This window comes from Ursus maritimus, unplaced genomic scaffold (genome assembly GCF_017311325.1).
Source record: "Ursus maritimus isolate PB19 unplaced genomic scaffold, ASM1731132v1 scaffold_6, whole genome shotgun sequence".
NCBI classification, from domain to species: domain Eukaryota; kingdom Metazoa; phylum Chordata; class Mammalia; order Carnivora; family Ursidae; genus Ursus; species Ursus maritimus.
In genome coordinates this window covers 56,306,948-56,334,646 of record NW_024426774.1, presented here as the reverse complement: position 1 = coordinate 56,334,646, position 27,699 = coordinate 56,306,948, and the positions used below count along the sequence as shown (strand labels likewise).

Genomic DNA, 27,699 nt, shown 5'->3' with positions numbered 1-27,699 from the left:
TCCAATTCCCAAAAGCTGTAGGACCCCAGGACTCAGCCCTTCAGCTTCCTCTAGTTCTGTATCTAAACTCACTCCGTTGGTGATCTTCATCAATCTCTGGGCTTTAACACCATCCATGTGGCTCCCTTTCAAATTTATCTCTCCAGCCCAGACTTTCCTCTCAACTATTTGACTTCTCCACTTGAATATCTAATGGCCTTTCAAACACTGATGTCCAAAACTGAGTAACCTGATATTTCCCTCAAAAATGTCACTTTTGAATCTCCCCCATCTCAATAAATGGCAACTCCATTCTTCAACCTGCTCAGAAATTTTTTCTATCTACCACATTTGATCCATCAGCAAATTCTGATGGCTCAAAACTCAAAATATCCCCAGAATCTGGCCACTTCTCACCACTCAACCACTACCATCCAGTCAAGGCCACCACTATTCACCTGGACCATGGCAACAGACTTCTAACCTGTTCCATCTTCATTCTCTTCAGTTCATTCCTATCATAACATCCAGAGCAATCCAACTGAAAAGTGAATTCGATCAAGTTCCTCCTCTGCTCAAAATCTTTCAAGGGTTGCCATCTCACTCAAAGTAAAAGCCAAGTCCTATCAAAGGCCTAGAAGGTCCTATATAACTAGTGCCTAATTTCCTCTCTGATTTCAATTCCTGCTACTCTTCTCCTTGCTCATTCCACTCTAGTCCCATTGACTCTTTCTAGTTCTTCAAACATGTCAGGCATACTCCCATCTCAGGGCTTTTGTATCTACTGTTCCCTCTCCCTGGAACCCTCTTCTCCAGATATCTTCCACTGCTTGCTCCTTCATATCTTAATCACATGATATTTCAGTAAGGCCTTCCCTGGTCACCAAATATCAGGCCCATCATGCCCCATCATCCCCCATGCATAACTCCCTATCTTTCTTGCTTTGTTTTTCTCTAACAGTTTTTACTTTCTTACATACCCTAAATTTTACTTATCAATATTTTCATGACTATCTCCCTATTGGAATGTAAACCACAGGGGAACAAGAATATTGATAATTTTTGTCTTTTTGTTCACTAGTACCCCCAGCATTGAGAATACTATCTGGCATATAGTAGACACAAAGTATATATATGTCTTGAGTGAAAAAAATGGTTAAAAGCAGGCCTCTGCTCCTCAGCATATTTCTGATTCAGACTAGAAGAAAGCAAAGAGGAGAAACTGAAAAAGCACATCCCAGGTGAGTCTGGCCCCTTTAGTAAGTTTTCTTGTAAGTCCTATCAGTGACCTGTGCTTACTTTGGTCAGTGCTACTTCATATGGCCACCTCCAGCTTCATAAAGGAATAGGGTAAATGAGTGCTTTAAACTGGTCACATTGCCACTGGGAACATCAGGGTCTGATCATAAAGAAAAATGGATATTGGGCAAGCAACTAGCAATGTCTTCCATATGTTATTTCTTTAGTCATTACTTACTGATTTTCTATTACCATGAATCAAGATTTAATTCTCTTATATCCCTTCTCTCTTATTTATTATTTTTTTAAGTTCTGTATCAGATCAGATATTAGATTTATCAGCTCCTTTTCTTCCCTCCCTCCAATATTCCTAGAATTTTCTGTCCCCTGCCCCAGTTTGGACTAGTTGCTTTCTAGGCCTAAGACACAGTTATCATCCTAAGATTTCTCTTCACTTCTTCTTATGTAAGATCCTCTGTTTCCGGGATCCTAAGAAATCTTGTTTCTTGGTTTATTCTGTTGCTTTAGGATGGCACATCTTCCAATAACTTCCTGAGAAAAGTACCTACCAGGTAAACTTTTTTGAGAGCTAACAAGTCCGAAAATGTCCCTGTTTGAATGACAATTTAGAATTCTACATATAGAATTCTAGGCTAAAAATCACTTCCCTTCAGAATTACGAAAGCATCATTTCACTATCTTCTCTCTGTGTTGCTGTTGGGAAGTCTGATTCCCATTCCTCTGTATGTATCTTATTTTCTTTTCTACTCTGAAAGCTTTTTGGATCTTCTATCTTTGGTTTCTTAAAATTCACAAAATAAGCCTTTATATTGATTTTTTTTCAGTCATGGTTTTTTTCACACTGGAAACAATCACCCTCCAGTTCTGGGAATTTTTCTTCTATTAATTTTTTGTTTCTTCCCTTCTCTTTCCTATTATTATTTAGATATTAAACCTTCTGACCTAATACTCTAATTTCCTTATCTTCTATTGCCTATTGTTCACTAATATGTCCTTTTGTCATTCTGTTATGCAGTACAGGGATATTTCAACTTTCTCTTTTGATTCTCCTATTAATTTTTTTAAAATGCTGTCATATTTTTAATTCCCAAGAGCCCCTGCCCTTTTCCCCAAGGATTCCGTTTTTAAAAATAGCTTCCTATTTGTTTCAAAGATGCAACAGCTCCTCTTACATCTCTGGGGGGATTAATTTTAATTCCCCTAATTGAGTTCTGTTTATTACACTGTCTCTGGTTCTTTATCTTTAGTTTGTTTTAAACTCACACATAAAGATCTTGGATTTACAGATGGAGAATTTCTTCAAAAGTATCATAATCTCTACCTCTCCGGATATATGTAAAAGTAAATCTCTTTAAAAATTGATTGGGAGCTTGTTGTGCATTGGTAGGCTTATTAACTTATACCTCCACTATAAGGATACTGGATGGCACATCTAGCTTTTCAAAGGAAACTACCAAATATAGATATCTACAGCCATTGCTCTGGGTCGAAGGGTGGAAGAGGAATAATTTATTTTTTTCAGAGAAGGTTCCCTTAAACAGGTTACACAGAGACATACACCTCACTGCTAGAGAGGGGGACGATCTCACCATTCCAGATACAGACTTTCATTTAATCCCCTTATTCTCAGTCTAGCCTCCTCACTTCTGCTATGTATTGTGCTTAGCATCTCCAAGTCCAGAAACCCTCTGGGTTGGTATTTCCAGAAAATAATCATCCTATCTCATTTGTTTTTTATACAAACTGCCTCTAGCTTTCCTGTTTTATCCTACATCTTAATGCCAGGCTAATCTCTATGCCTTCTCTCTAAACTCTTACTATCTCTTCACTAAACTTTATTATCTTTTTACCTGGAATCCTACAATTTAGTACTCATTAGTGTCTTAGTGATTTCATGTGTCTATATTCCTTGACTAGGTTATACTGGGGACTCAGCCCACATATTACGCTTCCTTAGTGCATCCCATAATGATGGCACTCAATAAATATAGTGTGATAAGTTTGATATAAGTATATGCTGTTTCTAATAGTTGTAACTTAAAGTCATGGTTTGTCGATTATTTTATAAGAAAACCAAACTGATTTTATTTTTTATAATAATCTTTTATTATGTTATGTTAGTCACCATACAGTATATCCTTAGTTTTTGATGTAATGTTCCATGACTTATTATTTGTGTATAACACCCAGTGCACTATGCAATATGTGCCCTCCTTAATACCCATCACCGGCCTATCCCAAACTGATTTTTTTTTTTTTAAGATTTTACTTATTTATTTAACACAGATAGAGACAGCCAGCGAGAGAGGGAACACAAGCAGGGGGAGTGGGAGAGGAAGAAGCAGGCTCATAGCCGAGGAGCCTGATGTGGGGCTCGATCCCATAACGCCGGGATCACGCCCTGAGCCGAAGGCAGACGCTTAACTGCTGTGCCACCCAGGCACCCCCCAAACTGATTTTCAATACAATTTGATGAAAGAAAAGATCAGGTAATGATACTATCAATTGTACAGCTGAGGAAATTATGATAAAATGAGTTCCAAAAACTCACAATTTATCTGTGATAGACTTAGAAAATAATTTATATTTTTACATAGCATGTCCAGTAATTCATTATAAGAACCAAAAAAAGAAAACTATCTTTTCTTGGCATTTTTTAAAAAGACTTATTTATTTATTATTATCTTTTTTTAAAAAAATTTTATTTATTAGAGAGAGAGAGAGAGAGAGAGAGACAGTCAGCGAGAGAGGGAACACAAGCAGGGGGAATGGGAGAGGAAGAGACAGGCTCCCAGTGGAGCAGGGAGCCCGATGTGGGGCTAGATCCCAGGACAAGGCAGATGCTTAACAACTGAGCCACCCAGGTGCTATATTTATTTTAGAGAGAGAAAGCATGAGCAGCGGGAGGGACAGAGGAAGAGGGAGAGAGAGAATGCCCAAGTAGACTCCCTGCTGAGTGCAGAGCCCAATGCAGGGCTCCATCCCAGAACCCTGAGATCATGACCCAAGCTGAAACCAAGAGTTGACTGCTTAACTCAACTGAGCCACCCAGGCGCTCCACTGGCATTTTGAAATCGTACCTGGAAATGTGGAACTACTATAGAAAGAAATCAGGGTACAGCTTACTATTTCATATACTTTTGTAGCTGATTATACATATACGATTCAAATAATTTAATCTAAAATCAATGTATGTGAGGTTATATCTATCTTAATGATTACATTGTTTTTAAATAATTATGCAATAACCTGTAAATATGAATGTGACGTAAAGCACAATAATTTAAAGAATTTAAAAATTCCACCATAGTGGTATACAATTTAATAGTCTCCCAATGCTGAAACTATTATTTCTTTTGTAAAATGAATAGTTTGTAAAACGGTTTAAGAAATTCAAAGTGGAAATTATTCAACACTTTCTTATAATAAAATGATTTTAGGAGAACAAAAAGAAGAGAGAAATATTTTGATAGCTAATGAAACTAAAACTCTAAATTACATCTCATACTTTTAATGCATTTCAAACTAGAAATAGGCATAGTCTGAAAAACCAACTTTAAAAAACAACTTTCATACAGAACGTATGTACAGGTAAGTCTTGATTTATAAACTTCTGAATTTGCAAGTGGAGGGAATTACTCTTAAATGGTACAACTTATAGGTCATTGGATCAACAACATGAACTAAGTGTTGGTTATAATGACAACCTATAAAATCTCATTAATCAACAGGGAAAAATCCAGGCTCAACATGTATCCTCTGAAGTCCTTTATGTTTTTGTAGTTACCCTGCTAATTTCTAAACAGTTGGACCTTTTGAAGAAATAAGGATCCCTTAAAAAGAAGACAACTGTAAGTCTTAAATTTGCCATTTTGGGGGGTAAAAGATTTACATTAGTTGAGGAGTGGCCACAATCAAAGACTGAGAGTTCAACTATGTTAGCACCAAGGTACTGAAGAACTTCCAATTTCACCCCTTTTTAAGAGTATGTGTGGTCAGTTGTCACCATTTTAGGGCTAAATATATGGGGAAAACTACTAATAAAAATTTAAGCCTGTGTTATGTTTGGAGCCACCACACCACACAAAAGGAGGACCCTTGAGTAACTTGGGGAATACTTATTTTGCAACTAACAAAAGGTTAAGGGGATCCTTTTAAAAATTCAGTTTGAGCACCAAATTCTTAATTTACTGTAATATTAGAGATCTTTAGAATAATGCACATACACACATATTTTTAGAAGCTTTAGCTCACAGTCTTGTTTAGAAATCGAGGAAGTGGATAAACAATGTTAGGAGGTCTCTCAAAAGCCCTAAAGATGTGGGCACTAATCAGGATGGGCAGGGTGGAGGTCAAGTCATCTTATTAAAATATATCATCACATCAAGAATGTGTCAATAGTAAAAGGTCTATTTTAGGAGTAACATCAATCATACAAAGCACAAAACATGACAGAACATAAAGAAAGAGAAATTTCATTAGAAATATTAAAAGCTACTCATTGGTACAACAGTCTAAGAAACCACTATTGTCAGTTTGCTATAAATTGCGGAAGTAATTTTACATATATTCTAGCATGAAAATTCCTTTTCTGCACTGAAGTAATTTAATAGTGAGGGACGTCTTCCTCCTTATTCCCCCTATATACAAATACACAAAAACTTGCTTAAAAATTAAAATGCAGTAACATCTATTTAAAAAGGATTGCCTAGGGGCACCTGAGTGGCTCAGTCAGTGAAGCGGTTAAGTGTCTGCCTTCAGCTCAGGTCATGATCTCGGGGTCCTAGGATGGAGCCCTGTGTCAGGCTCCCTGCTCAGCGGGGAGCCTGCTTCTCCCTCTCCCTCTGCCTCTCCCCCCTGCTTGTGCACTTTCTCTTTGTCAAGTAAATAAAATCTTTTAAAGAAATTAAAATTGAAAAAAAATAAAAAGGATTGCATATTGGGATGCTTCACTGCATATTTTAAGATGCCTGACATGTTTCAACTTACCCTGTGCAATAGTGAGGGTGGAGGCCACGAGACAGACCTCTTACTATGGGTAGGAGGCTTGCCCTCCAGTCAAATTATTTTGAGCCTGCTTTTAAGGTGAGTAATGGCATTGAGAAGTACAATGAGTTGTAATAAGTTTAAAACTTTCTGGAGCATATTTTGTATTCAAGTTTTAAAGTTAGATTAAAACTTTAATGAAAACAACTTATGAATTTTTAAATAATCTCATCCTTTTGAATAGAATTCTAAGTGAAATTTAGAAAGTATTATGCTGCTAATAATATTAATTCAGCCTTGCAGTCTCTGCAAAAAAAATAATTTATGCCATTTGAGGAGGTAACTAGCTACCTTCATGAGTAAAAGTAGACTAGTTTAAACAAAAAATGAAGAAAAACTAGACTCCATTAAAATGACAGTCTATATTCAAATACTCAGTTAAGATATGTTCATAATAACTACAAATTCAACATTATCGATTTATGGATAGATCCATAGGCCTAAACTTCAAACAAGAATAGTAGACCTAAAATAAATCACATTATAAACAAATAAGAATTTAAATTCATACAGGGTATTCAATTCCATAAAAGTTATAATTATTAGTAGTACTGATATAACTTCAATTACATGTATGAGTAGAATATGACTAATGATTCTTTAAATCACTAACAGGTAAGCTTTTCCAGGCAACTAGAATTTCTTAAGCTGATAAACAAAGCTAAGCCATTTGTCCATTATTTTCTGATCAATGGTCACTAATTATTATGTCCTGTATCTAGACCCATTCAACATGTAGCTCATGTTGTCTATCTAGGCCCTAACTGTGCTGTCTAACAGAACTTTCTGTGATGGAAATGTTCTTTATCTATACTGTCTATATGACAACATTTGGCTACTGAGCACTTAAAATGAGGGTAGTGCAACTGAGGAACTGAATTTTTAACTTTATTTAATTTTAATTAGTATAAATTTATTTTTAAATAGCCACAGGTGACTGGTGGCTATCATATTCAACAGCACAACTTAGAGGGTTCAAAAAATAAGAGCAAATGTCTTGTTATGTTAGGTCTAACTCTAGTCCACTTGTTGATTTCCATAAGCATAGTACTCACAAATGCTTACTAGAGGAATATGCCAAAAAACCTTCTGTCCTGTGGTTTTATCTCCACTCAAAAATATGATTAAATCTATTCCAGGAAACATCTAATACAACATTCAGACAAATCTAAATAAAAAAAAAAACATTTTTATTAGCATTCATGGTGTCACTACAACTATACTGATTAATGAGGCAGCCCGGTGGCCTGTGTCAATCTGTCTAATGTTAGTTCTAGAATGACTAGAATTCAAACTATGAAATATTCACTCCAAAAAAGTTTTTGTCCATCACCTATCATAAACACAAGAATACCAATTACTGCATAGTTTTCAGCTCCATTGGTTCAACACTGCAAAAGTATGTCAAACCAGTTTACCTGACAGACATATTTGTTCTTCCATTTGCTCAGCACACAGTGACTGTTTTGCATTAATTCCTGAAGGAAACAGAAAAAGAGAGAGTGCAGTTGGCTATACACATTGTTATCAGTTAGAGTGCCTCTGATTTGCAAGCACAAAAAAAAAAAAAAAAAAAAAAAAAAAAAAAAAGATAAGCATGCCACACAAAGATGCAACTGTTTTGGAACTCCTTACTAGACAAAAGCAAAGCTATCATCACCAGGAGAGCTGATCCTTTATGAAAATTAAAACTGTTGAAAGATGTTTTAAAACAGATTTGTTTGTTGGCATTTTTGAAACTTTTGGAAAGATACCTCCAACTCCTTGAGTGAGTCTCGAAGTTTTTCTGGGCGTCTATTTTTGAGTGTCCATGGATAATCTCGTGCTGGCAAATGAAACATGTACTACAGTTAGTTAAACATGATTTAAAAAGGAAACTCTGCTTAGCAGTGTGCCTTAGGAGGATTAAAATAAAACACCTCCTTAATTGAGAGGAAGTGGGCTTCATTTCCATCATCATATAACAGCCTTTTTTCTGAAAGGCTTTGTCATAGGAACAGGATTTTTACCACAAAACAATCTCGGTGATCATAATTTTATGATGACAACCAACACAGCTCAGAGAATCCCTGGGAAAGTTTCCTAGTCCTGTGGATCTAGTACCTATTGTAAATGACCAACTCTTTACCAGAGAATTAACTTTCTCGTATAAATAATTAAAAGTTCAATCCAAAAGAAATTCCGAATTCTGCAAGAAACCCTCTCAGATCTGAAAATGCCTACGAGTGAATGGATATACTGAGGAAAGAAAAAAACACAAAATGTGATGCACAGAATATAAATTTTAAAGTAAGCATCACCTATTAAAACTTTTTTACAAAAATGATCCTCTTTAAAATGTACACAATTCAATAATGATAAGCCTTTGTTTTGTCTTAAATGCATTTAAAGATAAAATTTAGTAGAATCTCAATGTTAGCCTAAGACAAACTAAAAATAGATTTAAGAACAAAATGTTACATTCATTTTAATCATATCTACTTCATCATGAAAAGAAATCCATCTTTGAATTCTCCTAAATAATAATTCTAAAAATGAGTTGTATGTATGTGTGTTTATTCTGTGTGCATACTCATATAATATACAGTATATACAGACATTTAAATTTTACAGAATTACTACATATCTTATTTCAGCAAATTAATTTCATTCTATAAACATAACGTATGACGTATAGAGCATATGTGCAAACTTTTAAATTTATATTGCAGTTACAACATACAGCATTGAAAAACATCAAATGTCAACTTGCTCATTTAAAACAAGGGAACAAGTCGGACTTTCAGCTTCACCTGTATTCCAAATAAAACTTAGATTATATTTAATTTCAAGTCATTAAAAGCTATCTTTCATTGTAGCCATATTGTATATATTTATATATTTGAGAACAGAAAAGGCTAGGAAGAATAAAATGCTAATACTAATCATTACAAATTTTCTTTCTTTTTTTTTTTTTTTTTTTTTTTTTTTTTACAAATTTTATATTCTCAAAATGGGTAAAACATATTAACAATTCAGGCATGGTACGTATAACAAAACGTTTATCAGATTTTAGGTATGGTACACTTATTTTAAATATATTAAATGATATAAATATGGTTCATTAAGAAAGTTTATGTTTACGCAGGCATATACCTTACCAAACTGGATAGAGATTGCAATGATCTAAATTAGAAATGCTTACCAAATATAATTTTCACTCATATGTTTATATACCTAAACAATGGGAATTTATAATTATAAGAAATTTGGAAGGAACACTTCCTATTTGTGCAGAAAGCTTAAAATATTTTTTAAGACTGAATCTTCAGGGATATTAAAGTTCCAGTTTTATAATAATTACAAAAAAAGTATAAAGTAAACTTACATTCTGCCAGCTTCTGCTTTTCTTCTAAGTTACCATGCTCTGTCACTGATACTGTGGCAGGAAAAAGAAGGAAAGAAATAAAAAGAAGTGGAAATTATTTTAATTAAAATACTTTGTATTTTTAAATGCACATATATAATGTATACCATGCACATTTTGAGACTAATAAATTACGCTAAATTTTCTAAAGGCAGCTGGAAAAAATGCCATGATGTGGGTGTTTTCATGTCATACAGGTACTTCCTAAATTTGTAGTAAAAAGGCTTGCATAGCACAACAGGTAGGCCAATATCCTGAGCTCACAATCTCATCAGACAGGGAAGAGAACTGCAACCAAGTCCAGAACAGAAGCCACTTCAGTCTGTCATCAGAACCATAAAGTTAGCCTATTAGCCACCAAGCTAAGCACACAGGATACCCACACAAGGCCGCTTCAACAGAGACCAAAACAGGAAGTAACGAGCTAGAAAGACCTTTTGGCCCATCATGAAACTTCTGGGATTAACAGGATTAATCAGATAAAGAAAATTGATCATTCACTCAGAAATGCCTATTTCAGATATCAGGTGAGGATCCAGGAGGCCAGCAACAGTGGGACCCACGCATTAACAATGCCCTCTACTGGGACACTGATAGATAAATGTGAATAGACTGTCCAGTTATCAGGTGGATTGGCAGTAAAATGAATATTTTCATGTTCTTCTGTGGCATTTTCTCAATATTGCTTTATTTTATAGAGAACAGATATCAACCTCAGTATTTTTCTAAAGAACTGAAATGACTTTTTTTGAGTTTAGAATTTATCTAAAGCTCAAAAAAAGAGTTTTTAATGGTCAATATTTTATAGTTTACAATATTTCATTTATAAAAATTAGTTGAGTAGAATAGATACTTTACCTGGTGGGTCTTTCTTGTCATAATACTGGTAGATCCCTATGTCTCTATCTGTGGAAAAGAAATAACATTAGATTATGGTAAAAAGTTCTGGAGAATAAGAAGCCAAACCATATTATATGGCAGGACTGGAGTTACGGGGCAGGTAGGCAAGGACAGAAAAAATCTTTTTATGTTACTAGAAATAAATACGTTCAAAAGTATCTGGACATGATTTCATTTATTCTAGGGAGATGTAGGAACTGGAAAGTTTATCAATCTAATTTAAAAAGCTTTACATAAAACTAGAAGGACATGAGGAAAGGAGTAGTTAAAAAAAAAAAAACCTGAAATCAAGGAAGACCAACTTTTCTCTTTCACACTTCCTCTGGTATTTTTCACAGGGTGCTACCAAAAGGAACTGCCACTAAGCAATGCCCCATGAAATTAGAGGATGGAAAAAAAAATGTCCTGTTGGATTCTGAGCTATTGCTTTCTTCTCTTTAGTTTAGCTTGGATCTAGTATCGTCCTTGGGGGAAATTTGCAGGACAGAAAGAGAAAATTAGAGGAAAGAATGGCTAAGTTATCTGAAGCTTGCCGAGACTCAAAACACCCTCCAAACGCATTCAAATTCAGGTGCTCTCCTGGGGGTACAAAAGCAAAGCAAGGCTTCCTAGATGTCGAGAGTGATTTAACCAAGTACTCTGTCCTTGCAAATGAATTACAGGAAAATCAAATAATTGTGTCCATTTTATTCCTATCTGTGAATAGTGAAATATCTTTTTCTTTGAAGTAAAAGTTGTTTCCCTCCACACAAAAAAATTCTAGTTACTAACAAAAGGACACAACTGTTTCTAAAGAAGTGGAAGCAGTACAGGCTGCCCCCTAGTGACTGATTGCTCCAAACTTTCTCAAACTGAAACATGAAACTTCAAAAACAAAAAATGTATTACAGTTATAATTTTTATTTTTATTTTTTTAAGACTTATTTATTTATTTAAGTACTCTCTACACCTATCATGGGGCTCAAACTCACAACCCCAAGATCAAGGGTCACATGCTCCATCAACTGAGCCAGCCAGGCACCCAATATAATTAACTTTTTAAGTAGAGTTTTCCAAAGTAGTCAATCCTGTGTACTTATTAAAGCTCCATTCTATTCATCATGCCACTAATTGGGACAATTTTTTTAAGATTTTATTTTCAAGTAATCTCTATATCCAATGTGGGGCTCAAACTTACAACCCTGAGATCGAGTCAAATGCTCTACCAAATGAGCCCGCCATACCCCAGGACATAAATTTTAAAGAATATAGTTTATTTCTATTGGATAGATTGCAAATATCTAATAAGGGGTGACTGGGAAAGGTCATAAGTAGGACTCCTAAGATACTGATAATATTTTATTTCTTGGGTGATGATTTTATGGTTGAGTTCATTTTTTGATAGTTCAAAACATGCCCTCATGATCTTTATACTTTTCAATATGTATGCTATACTTCAATAAAAAGGTGGGTTTTTTTTTTTAATCTAAGAACCATTATAAACACAGGCAATATTCTCTAGTACAATAGTCCATCATCAGATGCAGCCAAATATTTACAACTCTAGAAGTATGAAGACCATAAAGGACCAGAATTCTTTTTTTTTTTTTTAAGTTTTTTATTTAAGTAATCTCTACACCCATTGGGGGGGTCGAATCCACCACCCCAAGATCAAGAGTCACAAGATCTACTGACTGAGCCATTCAGGTGCCCCTCACACTTCTTTTTAAAGAATATTTGCATTGATACCATTTTGAGTTTTCTAGAAAAATATCACTAATTAGGACATTACCAATGTCTTTGGGGGCATAAAAAGATGGCTATTTTTGGCTTTTGATCTTTTTAAAATATCTAATTCAAACATGCGCAGGGCGTTAAAAAATCCAGGTATACCGCTCAAGTCTTTCAACATAAGCAACACTGCCACACTGTAAGCCTTCCAGCCCTTGATACCTCCTCCTTAGAGATAAGTATTTTCAATTATGAGCTGTTTCTTCTGTATATACCTCCGTATTTATAAACAGTTTTCTCACTCTATTTTTTCTTGATTCTTCAGTTGTAGATATTCTCTATTGCCTATCCAATATGGAAATTGAGAATTCAGTTATCTTTTACCACTGCGTACCCCGCCCTACCTACAAACACTTAACTTACACTTCTCCCCATCCTCCCAATATAATTAGAGCACAATTTTTGGTTAAGTCAGTGCTTATAATATTAATGAATACACAAATACCATTCACAACCAAACCATGGGGTAGGTACACTATGATGGCATTTCCTTTTTTTTTACACAACTTCCCTGATGTTAAAAATTGCCTTGTTTTTTATTTGCTTAAAAAAAAAAATGTTAACACAGGTGACTGGGTGGCTCAGTCAGTGAAGCATCTGCCTTTAGCTCAGGTCAGGATCCCAGGATCCTGGGACTGAGTCCCGCATCGGGCACCCAGCTCAGTGGGGAGTCTGCTCCTTCCTCTCTCTCTGCTCTCCGCCCCCCCCCCCCAGGGGTTGTGCTCTCTCTCTCTCTCTCAAATAAATAAAATCTTTTTTAAGAATGTTAACACTAATTAATCTTTATTATTTGACATATCAATGAATCAGTATAATTTTTTCATTGACAACATCTCCCCTAGAGCCTTGTGCTCCTGTACCATTCTGGACTGCCTAACTTCTAGGTCTGATGCATAGACCGTCTATTTTCCTGACTAGACAGGTATGTCTTCTTCTGTCTTGGTTTAATTCCCTTGTTTGGCAAGACACAAATGTTCTGGTAGTTTAATGAGAAAAGGAAGGTAAATTTAGTGAGTATTTACATAGCTGAAAATGTCTTCTCACAACTGACTGACTGGCTGGGAAAAGAATACTAAGTTGGAAATAACTTCTCTCTGAATTTTGAAGACATCATTCCATTGCCTCATAGCTTTCACTACTGGTGTTAAAAAGGCCAAGGGCAATCTGAGTTCCAACCCTTTGTATGTGATCCATTTGTTCTTTTTTTGCTGTAAGGTCTATGAATTTTTTCTTTATGCTCAGTGTTCTGAAATTCCACACTGATGTGCCTTCATATATGTCTTTTTCCATTCATTGTGTTCAGTACTTACAGGCCTTTTCAACCTATAAACTCATTTTCTTAGTACTAGGAAAACTTCTAGTAATATTTCTTTGATAATTTCATCGCTTCCTCTTTGCTGCTTTTCCCAGAATAATAATTAAGTGTAGAATTCCTAATGTTGAGACTCTGCATTCTTCTCTCTCCTATTTAGTAATCTTATCTTTTGTCACAGCATTCATTTCATTTTTTCTATATTTATATTTCAACATAATTATGTTTTCTTGATTATAAAAATTATATATTATTGTATAAAATTTAGAAAATAAAACAAGCAAAAAAGTTAAATGTTCCATATTTCCATTCTTCAGAGAGAGCTCCTAATAATATTTTGTCTCTCCTTAGAGTTTTTTTCTATATGTATATTTTTTTACTAAGTAAAAGTGTTATACTAAAAATATTGTTGTAACATTTATTTTAAAATTATTTTAATTATTGGATGAATACAAATGATGTGTAATGTTAAAAAATAAAATACAAAAATATGTAAGATTAATAACATAAAAAAACAGCAAATCTAAAAAAAAGCACATTACCTTTTAAGCCTCCGGTGTACTCCTTCCTACTTCTAGTCTACACCCTCTCTTCTCAGAGTTATACTAAAATTTTCTGTTTATATCCTCCTAATTTGATTTATAGTATTACCATATATATTTGATATATTGTTTCTCTGAAACAATACAGTACTTAATTTTGCGTCTTGTTTTTGAACTTCCTCTGAATACAATGATACTGTTTGTACTCTTCTGCAACCTACTTTTTTATTTTTTTCTTGCCCAACATTATATTCTTGACATTCATTGATGCTGTTGCATACAGCTGTAATGCATTCACTTTCTCTGTTGCATAAACGTATTTATCCATTCTCCTGCTGGGCTGTTTCTAGTCTCCTGCATCATAAACAGTACTATTATGAATATTTTGGTACATGTCTCCTGGTTCACAAGTGTCAGGGCTTTTACTAGGGTACATACCTAGGAATGGAATTCTGGTCAATAGGTGACATACAGTTTCAACTATACTAGATAATGCCAAATTGTTTCCTAAAGTGGTTGGACCAATTTATACTTTCACTAGCAGTGAAATAAGCTGAATTCCTTCCTGTGTTTTTTTTCTCTTCTTAGACGATTTTTTTTTTTTTGCTCTTTTGAGTTTAAAATTTTTTTTCTATTTTTAATTTCCAAGAGGTCAGAATAACTTTCCAGTGTTTTCTGAAACTTCTGTATTTTGTTTCTTGCTCTTCATATTTTAAAATGAGGCACTAGAAAGCTGATGAGAAGCTCTGTGTACATGAATAGGTTTGCCAACTGGTGGGCTTCACTGATCAGCCAGGGACCAGGGTCTTTCACTGGAGGACCCCCTCAAAAGTCAATGTCAATAGGTCTTTTCTCTGGGGTCATGCAGTTGCTCCAGGCCCTCAAACTCCTTTTCTTGTAAAGTATATAACTGGCTGCGACACATTTCAGAATCAAATGAGATTAAGAGGACTTCACCCATTAGTATGTAGGTTTTCACTTCATCACTGTTTTCACTTCAGCACATTTCCCCCGTCTTCTTTTCCTGGGGATGATGTCTCCAAGTCTAGAGCCTCTCTAATTAAATACTTCCACAGGTATGAGCGGTGTCTCACTACTTCTTAAGCAAACTTTCAAGTCCCTTTGATGTCACCCTCATGCTGAATTCCTGTCCTTCTGCAGTATCTGGCTTCTCAAATTTCTGTGTCTTTCTAGAATTTTTGTCTTTGGAATTCTCTTCTGTAGACATTTGATATTCAGATTTTTAAGCTTTGCTAATTCCTCCATCCCTTCCATCTTCCATAAATTGCCCAATTGCAATTGTCTCCTCTCCTATTCCCTTAGTCCTTGTGGGTTTATGCCTTCTTTATTTTAATTCATTTATTCTCATTTTAGAAGAATTTGGGGAGGAAGCAAATGTGTGTTAAATCTACCTTATTCTATCCTTAGTACATTTAAGCAAAGTAAACTTAGTGAAATCATAATTACATTTGCAAGGCAAACAATTTTCTTAGTAATGATGCTAAAGGCATATAAATAAAACTCTCCTCCTAAATACTAGAGTTGTTTTGAATAATCAAAGAGGAGAAGACTTTTTAAAAGATGTTTCCTAACAATACATACTTTATGCTATAATACTAATAAGCATCATTAGAACATACTTACATTACTCCTATCTCCAAAAATGTGAAAGAACATGAACATAATTAATTGTACATCTTAGCTGTATGTTTGAAATATTATCTTAATATCAAACAGAAATACCGTTACCAAATATTATCTTAATATCAAACAGAAATACCTTTACCAGCCTGCAAATATTTATGAATATAAATCAGTCATTATGAACAATCCCAAGAAAAAATTGAACATGAATGTACCCTAAAAGGAAACAAATATTAGGCCAATAAAATTAATTTCACAACAGAAAGTCTAACTCAAGCTGAAAAAATAACTTATTTAAAATAACTAAAAAGAATTATTTTTCAGTAGCCAATTTTTCATTAAGTATGAGAAAATAATGCAACTCTAGCCAGAGAATCCAGGCTGTAACTTTTGCTAGTACTTACTTACAATGTTATAACTTATATTTGAACAATATTAACCCAGAGCTCATTTACCCCCAATGTATAAGGTATTCTTCAAAGACCACAGGTGCAGTTCAGTCAAGCAGAAAGACATCTGATGGCAGAAGAAATCTCTGTCCTGTTTAAAAAATAGTTAAAAAGAGATGCCAATTAATTATCTTCTATTGTCAATAAAATCAAGATCGCTTAGAAATACAACAGAATTATTTGACACTACTCATATTTGAGATATGAGGTCCACGTTTATTCGTATTTTAACATATCCTTGGTTAACCATCCAGAAATAAATTCTAGAAAAAGAAAAATACACTCTTCCTAAATGTAGTATGCCATCTCACTGAGAAATGTGGTAAGAATATATGTATTTGAGGGGCGCCTGGGTGGCACAGCGGTTAAGCGTTTGCCTTCGGCTCAGGGCGTGATCCCAGCGTTATGGGATCGAGCCCCACATCAGGCTCCTCCGCTATGAGCCTGCTTCTTCCTCTCCCACTCCCCCTGCTTGTGTTCCCTCTCTCGCTGGCTGTCTCTATCTCTGTCGCATAAATAAATAAAATCTTTAAAAAAAAAAAAAAAGAATATATGTATTTGAATTTTCAGTAACTTGTTGATTTTTATGGCTCTGAGTATATTTAGAATTATTTAGTATGAAAGCATTTTTAAAACATTTAAGAAAAGGAAACATCTGTTAGGTAATTATTACATAAAACACATTTTGTGGTATATTTTTAATATACATAGCAAATATCTTGATCTCCCACATACAAACAAGCTAATTAAAATGGAATATGCAAGGTAAATGGTATATAGCTACTATTATAAGAAACATTTACTTAAAGGTAAACTGTGTAAAAACACATCAGCATTCAGATTAGTTTGCTAATCTACATGTCATGATAGATCCAGATATTCTACTCTAAATACCTTAAAAAAGAAAAAAGATAAAAAACAGTGCATCGAATATTTCCTCCCAGTTTTAATATCAGGGGCTAGTGATGGATATTACTGATACTTTCTCATGAAGTAATATGTCATTAGTTTGGACTAATTGGAGAAAGGCCAATATGAATCAGAAAAAAAGTCAACATTTTACAAATATTTGAAAGACATTTATATAACTTCCAAATGTTTGCTTAGAAATATATATAGTACTATACTATCTGAATAGTTCACTATATATTAGAAATATGTAAACTATTGAACTTCTGACTATCAAAGAAAGCTTGAAAAATATTTTATGACATCTTTATTTTTTTTAATGTTTTTTTATTATATTATGTTAGTCACCATACAGTACATCCCTGGTTTCTGATGTAAAGTTCAATGATTCATTAGTTGTGTATAACACCCAGTGCACCACGCAATACGTGCCCTCCTTACTACCCATCACCAGTCTATCCCATTCCCCAACCCCCCTCCCCTCTGAAGCCCTCAGTTTGTTTCTCAGAGTCCATAGTCTCTCATGCTTCACTCCCCCTTTATGACATCTTTAGACAGAGGAAAAAGCCCCTAGCTTCTTTAACATTAGGAGTGACTAAAAATATTTCCCATACCGTTCAGATGGGTGATAACCCAAAATAATTTTAGACATAGTACAAACCTCCTTCGTCATTCCTTCACCTTTACATTTGATGTCAATGTATTTACAATAATCAAGAAACAGATGCATGTTCAGTGTGCCAATACTGAAATGGCAGAGTGAACAATGTGACAGCATGAAAGAAGGGCCAAGTCTGCCTGGAACAGTGGGGCTCTGAGAAAGCCATAGAGAAGATGTGAAGTATTAGCAGGACCTCAAAGAAGCGTAGGAGTTCACAGTTAAATGACGGTAAAGAAAATGATGATGTGATAACAGGCAAGGGGCAATACTTGCTAAGTACTGACCTCATTACAAGCACTGTTCTAAATATTTTATATGTATTAACTCATTTAATCCTCAGAGCTACCCTTTGAAGTAGTACCATCATTACTCCTATAATGAGGAAACTGAGGCACTGAGAAGCCACACAGCCAGCAGGTAATTGAGGCAGGCTTTGAATATAAGCAGACTGGCTCCAGAATCTGTGCTTGAAACCAGAGAACTCTCTTAGTATCGGGCTAACTAGAGGTGTGAGAGGGAGAACAAGTAGTAGTATGAGTAAAAGGATGGCATATCCCAGGCATGGCCGTAGATTGAAATGCATGGTAGAAAGTGATAGAAAAATGAAGCTGAAAAGGGTAACAAGGAAACAGGCTATAAAAATAATAGAGATATTTGGATTGATCTGAGTGCACTCTCTTCCTTGAACTAAAGGGCCTTAAAAGGTTAGAGAAAACAAAGGACCCGTCCGTCTCCAGATCTACCCTGCTGTCACCAGAAGCTGGTTGCCACTGTATACAGATATGGGGCATAAGAGCTAGTGGACCTCATTACTATGAAAGAGGATGAAGTTTCTTATCCGCAGGCAGTAGAGAAAAAGTGATATTAAGCTAATTACAAGTTTTTCAATTCAATTGGGCATTATCTCAGAGTTGTCTCCTTGGGAGTGACTCTAGTGATGCTACTATTACTCAAAATATTTCCAAAGCCATATTCTTTGGAATTGCTTTTGAGTTAGTTTTATGAGGCTTACTTCCGGATTATTACTTTAGGGTTATACTTTTTTAAAACCAAAATACTTACTGTATTAGAATATATAAACTGCACCCTTCTCATTTGGATGGGTGAGGCCTGGAATGTTTGTTTAAAGAAACACTTAATAAATTAAAAAAAAAATTTTTTTTGTAGTTAGTAAGCTTAATGTATAGATTCTAGACTCTAACTGCCTGGTTTCTTATTCTAACTTCTCAGTTTGCTAGCCAACTTGGACAACTGACATAATTTCTCTAAGTTCCCCCAGATATAAAATGGGTATAATAAAGTATCTACCTCAGGACTATTCTGAGGGCACTTTTATTCAATTAATTTATTGTTACCATTGTTGTTGCTGCTACTGGTATTACTCAAGTATGTCTAGCATTATGCAAACTTATATGGAAAAAACACAAGAAGTGTATTACATACACTCACTCACCTTGGATAGTGATTTCACAAGGTGAAATGAATAAAAGAATAAGTACGAAGTACAATAGAGGTTTTATGAGGGAAAAACATCTACTTGTTGAGGAGTTTTTACACAAGAGAAAGTATTTGAATTAGGACATACAAATGGATTAATATTTCACTGGGAACAGAGGATGTGATGAAACAGGACCATATTTCCTCTGATATTAAGCAACAGAAGTCACAACTTTTAGACTACACTAGAAAATAAAAACTCACATTCTTCAATTTAGTGTTCACTCAGACACCAATAATTAGAATTTATGACAATGGGGGCAAAGACAAGGCTGAAGTTTAGCTGTTGGTAGCTAAAGAAAAAAAAAGTTCTATTATGCAAATTAAATATGAAAAAATTTTATAGCTAAAGCCAAAAGGGTCATACCTTTACTTATATATCAAAAGCAGACTGCACTTGAAACTCTCTTCTTCCATTTAAGTTAATTCAATAATAAAGAATTTGTCAACTTTCCCCTGATAACAGAAATGGAGAGTAAAGAATAATTTTCCTTGTAATCCACATTGGCTTTTTTTTTTTTTTTAAGATTTTATTTATTTACTTGTCAGAGAGAGAGAGGGAGAGAGCACAAGCAGGGGGAGTGGTAGGCAAAGGGAGAAGCAGGCTCCCCGCTGAGCAAGGAGCCCTATGTAGGACTCGATCCCAAGGCTCTGGAATCACCGCCAGAGCCAAAAGCAGATGCTTAACCTACTGAGCCACCTAGGCATCCCCACATTGGCTATTTCTAAGAAGAAGGAATGCTTTTAACCTGAAAGCCAAGAGATCCACTGCCCATATTTTTACTAAGTTAGAAGTCCTAAAGTACTCAGAAATTACAGAATTTGGGGGAGAACAAGTAAAATGAGGTCCATGGAGAGTTTCAAACGTCAAGTGCAAAGGCCATGACCCTTTGTATTTAGACATCCAGAGAAATCCTGAGAATAGTACAGGCTTGAGTCTATGATCTGGACTTGTCTTCCAGCTTAGCACCAAGGATGCCTGTCTAGTCTTAATGGGGTGCGAAGACTGAGAAAAATGCCCTATTTCTCAAAATGCTCTGATATACAAACGATACTGCTTCAGTTTCCCACTAAAAAATGCAGGCAGGGGCTCCTGGATGGCTCAGTCAGTTAAGCATCTGCCTTCAGCTCAGGTCACGATCCCAGGGTCCTGGGATGGAGCCCTGCATTGCGCTGGCTCCCTGAGCAGGAAGCCTGCTTCTTCCTCTCCCTCTGCCCCTCCCCCTGGCTTGTGCTCTCTTGCTCTCTATCAAATAAATAAATAAAATCTTTAATAAAAAAAAATACAGGACAAAAGGGGGAGAGAGACATTTTGATTTATAAAGGACCTCTTTGTGGCCCCCATAGGGAACATTTGGTATAAGGGTAATGAAATGGCTGTAGGGGATGATACCCAGCAGAAAGTAAGCAGGACTGGCAGCCCTTTGGATTAACATACTCAGCAAGAGTGGTGGTATCCAGACAAAATGGATCCGCACTCAGCAAAAGTAGACATGGTGGCCAAGGAGTAATCCATAAAACCTGAAGAAATATCAGCAATAATCAGTTGATGGAGCAAGCCTAGCAAGTAGTAGGTGAGGCAAGTTAGAAGAAAATAACCAATGTCCATTAGTAAATGACTGTACTTGTTTATGAGCACATGTGACAACTCCTGCAGACTCCCCAGAATACATATAATTAAGGAGGAGGTTTTGCAGGAGTCATGCTATAGCAGGTGGGCCAAAGATAGTCAAATGTGGGTTATTCATCTTTCTATCCCCCTGAACTTTAAATATCTGCTAATAAGACCATATAAAACTAAAGAGAATTAATGGAGCAAATAAAACAACTTTATAAAAATCTATAATAATAACTAGATGGGCATGGTGAGAGGAGACCAAACCAATATCCTTTTCAGTCCTCAAGATATTTTGCCATCTTTACACAGTGCAGATATATATATATTTTTTTAATGCAGACCTTTAAATCTTGCATCTTACTCAAGAATGCCACCAGTTAAAAAGAATGCTGGTTATTTCCTTGTTTGAAAAATCTGCCTGGAGGAAGTAGTCAAGACTGAGCTTGTATTATTCAAATATTGTATTAGTGCATAAATAGTTGTTCTGAAGGAGGGAAGAAAAGAATTTCAGAAGAATGCTGGATTCTGCATTGTGGGATCCGAGTGTGAGCAGGGATTAAAAAGGTAGAGAAATAGAGAGTGCCTAAAAAAGTTAGCTGAGAAATGCTGCCCCTACTTAGTGCCCTTCTGCATTTCTCTGGGAATAAAACCCAATGCATAATTTAGAACTAGAACCAAAGTAGCCATTTAAGGGGAAATATGAAAGAATGAGTAGAAAATATAGGAAAGAATTATACAAATGAACAACAGAAGGAAAAACCTAAACAACAACAAAATGCCCATATTTACTTTAAAATAACTCTTAAACTTTTACAATTTTCTGTTTACTTTAATTTTGTAAGGTAGTTGGTGACAGTCCCAAATGTCTCAGAAGGCCATTCTGAATCTAAACTTCCAGTCTCCATGAGAGAATAAGAAGCATGATTTCAATTAATCTTGACCTAAATCTGGATGATTGTTCTCCTGTCGGGGACAGAATCTATGATAGCCCAAATTTTGAGGACAGAGATGAGAGGATCCTAGAGGGCCTTCTTTTTACTTACATTTTTTAAAAGTTGAAAGCCTCCCCCCCCCAAACAGGTTACATTATAAAAAATTAATATTTACTTGCCTTAAGAATAATTGTTACCATATAGACTAAATTTTAAGAAAGTAACATGCAAAATAAAAACAGCTGTGCTAAGATGCTGTAACCTATTTTGCTTTTGATAATTTTCTTTTGAAAAATAAAAACTATGTTTTAGAGGTACAGATTTCTTGCCACTAAATAAAACTGCAAAATACTTGTCTTCTGTGCTTTCTTTTTTTTTTTTTTTTTAAGATTTTATTTATTCATTTGAGAGAGACAGAGAGAGTGAGCACAAATGGGGGAGAGACAGAGGGGAGAGGGAGAAGCAGACTCCCCGCTGAACTGGGAGACCAACATGGGGCTTGATCTCAGGACCTGGAGATCATGACCCGAGCCACCCAGGTGCCCCTTTTCCGTGCTTTCTTAAGTCAGCTGTTTTGACTTCTTCGGCAAGGAATCTTGAGGGCAAATAAAAACCCTAGTGTAAAATATGATGGGAAAGGAAAGAATTAACAAACAGAAGACACTGCTATGGTTTAACAAAGATAAATGATCATCGGGTGCCAAGAAGACATTTAAAATAAATGTGTATCAGCACAATACCTCAGAGAACCTAAGGGAATCTTCCTTGGGCATAAACTTAGAATATACACTTGCTACTTATTACCAACAGACTTTCCAAGGAATATCTGTTCACTAATTCAAAATGTACGAAAATAAAGACAACTAAATAGCATAAATTTAAGATAAACCACTGGTTTAATTGTATTAGGTGTTTTAGTCATCAATAGGTAATTTTCAAACTACATAAAATACAATGTATTCCCCCATAATCTCTTGTCAATCCCATCAACACAGAATTATATTAATACCTGTCAAGCATATGCATGAACATAATCAATGTCACACTATCAGAAATTAAGATTTTAAAAAATATTTTGAAATAATCAACACTAAACCTAACAATTAAGCAAAGATAAAATTTGTATAAAAGGACAGAGCAGTTGCAAAATAAAAGACCTCAAGCTTGGATTGGACCCACAGCAACAAAGGACTACAGTGTTAGAAACACCAGGTATTAGTACCTCAGAGAGTCTGATATTAATCACATTATCAATTAAATTATATTAATTAAATAGTACCAATATCTTGAGCACATTAGGTGTATGACATTTTACTGTGAGTCCTAGATACGAAGATTTACAAACAGCTATAATCCAGTGTAACAGATGAAATAACCACAAAAACAATATGAGGTTTGTCGCAAGTGCTACTTTATTTTTTTTTAATATTTATTATATTATGTTAGTCACCATACAGTACATCCCTGGTTTCTGATGTAAAGTTCGATGATTCATTAGTTGCATATAACAACCAGCGCACCATGCAATACGTGCCCTCCTTACCACCCATCACCGGCCTATCCCATTCCCCCACCCTCTCCCCTCCGAAGCCCTCAGTTTGTTTCTCAGAGTCCATAGGCAAGTGCTACTTTAGCAACAAAGGGCCAGGGGTGCTCAGTAGATGCTCTAGTTTGATAATTAATGTTCTTATAAAGTAGAAGGGCATTTGAAGATTATTAGATTTTGAGAGAGGGTAAGAGATAAAAATGAGGGAATAATATACAAAAGCATAAGTTGCGAGGCTTATTTGAGAAATAATAAGCAATTGGTTTGGTGCACAAATAGTAGAGAGAAATCAGGGCCACACTAAGGAAGTCTGAAGGCCACGCTCAGCCGTCAGGACTTCACATCTGCCAGGTAGCTAACGAGGAAGAATGACAAGTTTCTGATCTGGTAAGGGATTTTAGAGAAAGTAATCAACAGATCAGAAGTGTTGCTGGAGGATTAACTGGTAGGTGGGAATACTGGAGGAATGGAGGAATAGGATACAAGTGACCTATTCGAAAAGTAACACAGTAACAGGTAACACTAATATTCAGTAACAAGAACTTGAAATGGGAGGGTAGCAATTGGTATGTACATAAAAAAAACTCAGATTCAGTTCATCTTTTGAAGAAAGAATCAACAGCATATGGGGACTAATGAATTGCAGAAATGACAAAGAAGGAAGAATCTGGAGTAACCACCAAGGAATGGGGATCTGGTTACTGCTCAGATAGTGACCCCTGCCTTGAACATGGCTCAGCTGAGCAGGCATGTCTCTATCACGTGTGCCAGGTAAAAGGGTACCAGTATATTCTGCTAGCGACCGCCTTAACTACTGAATCCATACACCTCAATCCTCCCAGCCACTGACCTGGTTCCTCGGGCTCCTCTTTTACTTTCTCCTAGCCCGGCAGTTTGTAACTCTGGCTCTTCCTCTTCCTTAGACTGTGATTCAGCTTCTTCACTATGGGGAAGGACTCGCAACTATCATCTTTCTTAGCCACACCCACTTCACAAGAACCCCTTACACAGAACTGTTCCCATCTGGTTTATTCTAGTTTCAAGAACAGGAGTTGGAATAAAACATATATAGAAACAGGAGCAAGTTTTGCCAATGAAGGTTAGCCGAATTTTTGACACAGTGGGAATTTAAGGTATAAAAGTAGATACGGGTAGAAATGTCTAGCTGGTAGCTAGAAATACAGAAAAGGGGCCTAGACTGTACAAAAACTATTTTGGGATTTTCTGAATAGAAAGTTAAAAACCACTGAATAAGATTCCAAAAGAAAAATAAACTCAAGGATAGATATTTTGGTAGTTCTCCAATAGGAAAACAATGAAAAAGAGATTAAGACACTATAGTGCCAAAAAAAAAAAAAAAAAAAAAAGACAACACAGTGTCAGGAAAACCAGGGAAGAAAAACCAGCATATGTGTTTTTTTTTAAATGGTTATACGGTGATGATCAAACTTGTTTCTGAGTTTCAATGTAGAGATGACCTCAGTATAGTTTAATGAGAAGTAATGTTTTATCAAGGACACACACATTAAGTTTTCTAAAGAAGGTGTGGTTCTACTGCTCTGAATGCTGGGCTGTGAGCCAAAACTGCCTCAATTTTAATCTAGCTATGACAAACTTACCCCAAACCATTTAATCTCTCTGCCTCAATTTCCCCACTTACAAAAATAGGGATAATGATATTGACCTACATTTGTAACAATGTTGTTAGGATTAATTAATGCTGTATAATGCTTTGAAGATGAAAAGCACTGAGCATTATTAGTTGGTATTACATAAGTAATTGCCTATAATACTGAAAATTTTATCCTTTAATTTTATTCAAACAGCAGTTATCACACAAATGTTCTAGCTCCCTTAGTGACATTTACCTTTGAATATTATTCCTAAATTATTATTTTTAATGTATCTAGATCTTTTCTAGATTATATCATACATGTTATTTCATGCTATATAAAGATTTGACCAGTCCAGAAGTCTAGAAACGCTTTCAACCTAAATGTTAAGTATAAATATTCAGGACATATTTATTTCCTAATAAGCACCCACTGCAAGTATTCAATAAATGCTAAAAGGTAATACTTTAACTATGAAATTTTAGATTTAACAAATAACATATAACTAAGCAATTATATTGTAAAGGCAAAATAGAAAAGCACAAAGCAGTGTGTTAAAAACATGGTCTAAAAAATTGACAAGGCAGGAAACAACAAATGTTGGAGAGGATGTGGAGAAAGGGGGTCCCTCTTACACTGTTGGTGGGAATGCAAGTTGGTACAGCCACTTTGGAAAACAGTGTGGAGGTCCCTTAAAAAGTTAAAAATTGAACTACCCTATGATCCAGCAATTGCACTACTGTGTATTTACCCCAAAGATACAGAAGTAGTGACGAGAAGGACTATATGCACCCCAATGTTCATAGCAGCATTGTCCACAATAGCTAAATTGTGGAAGGAGCCAAGATGCCCTTCAACAGATGACTGGATTAAGAAGCTGTGGTCCATATATACAATGGAATATTACTCAGCCATCAGAAAGAACGATTACCCAACATTTGCAGCAACATGGACGGGACTGGAGGAGATTATGCTAAGTGAATAAGTCAAACAGAGAAACACAATCATCATAAGGTTTCACTCATTTATGGAACATAAGAACTAGGAAGATCGGTAGGAGAAGGAAGGGAAGAATGAAGGGGGGGTAAACAGAAGGGGGAATGAACCATTAGAGACTATGGACTCTGGGAAACAAACTGAGGGCTTCAGAGGGGAGGGGGGTGGGGGACTGGGATAGGCCGGTAATGGGTATTAAGGAGGGCACATATTGCATGGTGCACTGGGTGATATACACAAATAATGAATCATGGAACATTGCATCAAAAACTGGGGATGTACTGTATGGTGACTAATACAACAAAATAAAAATTATTGAAAAAAAAAAAGAGTTGGCAAGTGAAAAATAGGATATTTGTTCCTTAATGTTGTCAGAAACCAGCAGGACATATAGAATTTAAATTATAGTTTGAGACTCTTTGTAAATGAATGGTTGCTTCAAACTATGGAAAGTCACCAATGGTATTAAAATATAAATATGCAGAATCACACACAACAGTAACAATGTACAGGAACCAGAAACATTTTAAAACAAAGAACTTACTTTTAATAATAATTTCTAAGATCACTATTATTAAGTGGCGGTAACAATAGAAGTGCAATTAAAACAATAAAAATTATTGTTTTTCAGAACCCTGTTCTGAGAGACAAAAATAAATTCCCCTTTCATATCCTAAAAAAAAATTAAATTAAATTAAAAAATAAAAAAATAAAAAATAAAAACATGGTCTATGATGTCCTTATTTCTAAAACAACCTATACAACCTAAAAGCATACAAAAAATGAAGAGAGAAATTTTAAATCCATTAGACACTGTCTGGTCTTTTATTTTTTCTTGGGTTTTACAATTACAATAGTAATGCATGCTTATTGATTTAAAAATGCAAATATGGAAATATTTGACGTTAAAAGGATTATGTTCTCCTCCCAGCTGCCCTTTCCACTCTGAAGAGAGCCACTGCACAGCATAGCATGTGGCCTTCCAGATTTTCTTGATGTACTTGCAGTATGTCCACACCAACAATTACTCGATTTGTGTTTTTGAAAGACAAGATTTTACTATACATACCATTTGCTTTTTTCACAGAACACCAATAACATGGATATCCTCTGTCAGCATACACAGATCTACTTCACTTTTTTTTTAATAGCTGCAAGATGTTCCACTGGATAGTGATCATAATTTACTTAACCACTTAATGTACTCTGTTTCTCCTTTTTGCCTTATAAATAATACCTTGAAAACATACATGCACACCTTACATTTTGATAGGTAATGCCAAATTGGCCTCCAAGATGACTGTGCCAACTTAGATTTCTACCAATAACATGACTATCTTTTTCCCTATATCCTCAATAACACGGAGAATTATTGAAGTTTTACATTTTTGCCAATCTGCTAGGTGAAAATTGGATTCCTGTAGTTTTCAGTCTCATTTTTCCATGTATTAAAGAGCTCAAACACCTTCTCATGTACTTTTAAGCAATTCTGTTTCTTCTATAAACTAATTGTTCCTATCTTTGTCCATCTTTCTATTGAGTTCTTTATCCCTTTGTGTATAAATAATATTAATCCTTCGTTATATAAATTGGACATATTTAGCCCTTTTTAAAATTTT

At 35.2% G+C, this 27,699-nt stretch overlaps 1 protein-coding gene across 7 annotated transcripts in view; it reads right to left on the bottom strand.

Moving 5' to 3' along the window:
* Window positions 1-27,699, bottom strand: part of LOC103671314 (WD repeat containing planar cell polarity effector) — a 416,159-nt gene that overhangs the window by 303,898 nt on the left and 84,562 nt on the right. For 6 of the 7 annotated variants that reach the window (XM_040623423.1, XM_040623422.1, XM_008699919.2 and 3 more), the window contains exons 2-6: window positions 16,315-16,399; window positions 10,550-10,597; window positions 9,653-9,703; window positions 8,040-8,110; window positions 7,704-7,763 (exon numbers count right to left, since the gene is read on the bottom strand). In XM_040623423.1, coding sequence (XP_040479357.1) covers window positions 7,704-7,763; window positions 8,040-8,110; window positions 9,653-9,703; window positions 10,550-10,597; window positions 16,315-16,375 — 291 coding nt within the window. In that variant the 5' untranslated portion in view covers window positions 16,376-16,399. Of the gene's footprint in view, window positions 1-7,703; window positions 7,764-8,039; window positions 8,111-9,652; window positions 9,704-10,549; window positions 10,598-12,576; window positions 12,647-16,314; window positions 16,400-27,699 lie in introns of those variants that run through there. The other variant, XM_040623424.1, reaches the window with a different exon arrangement.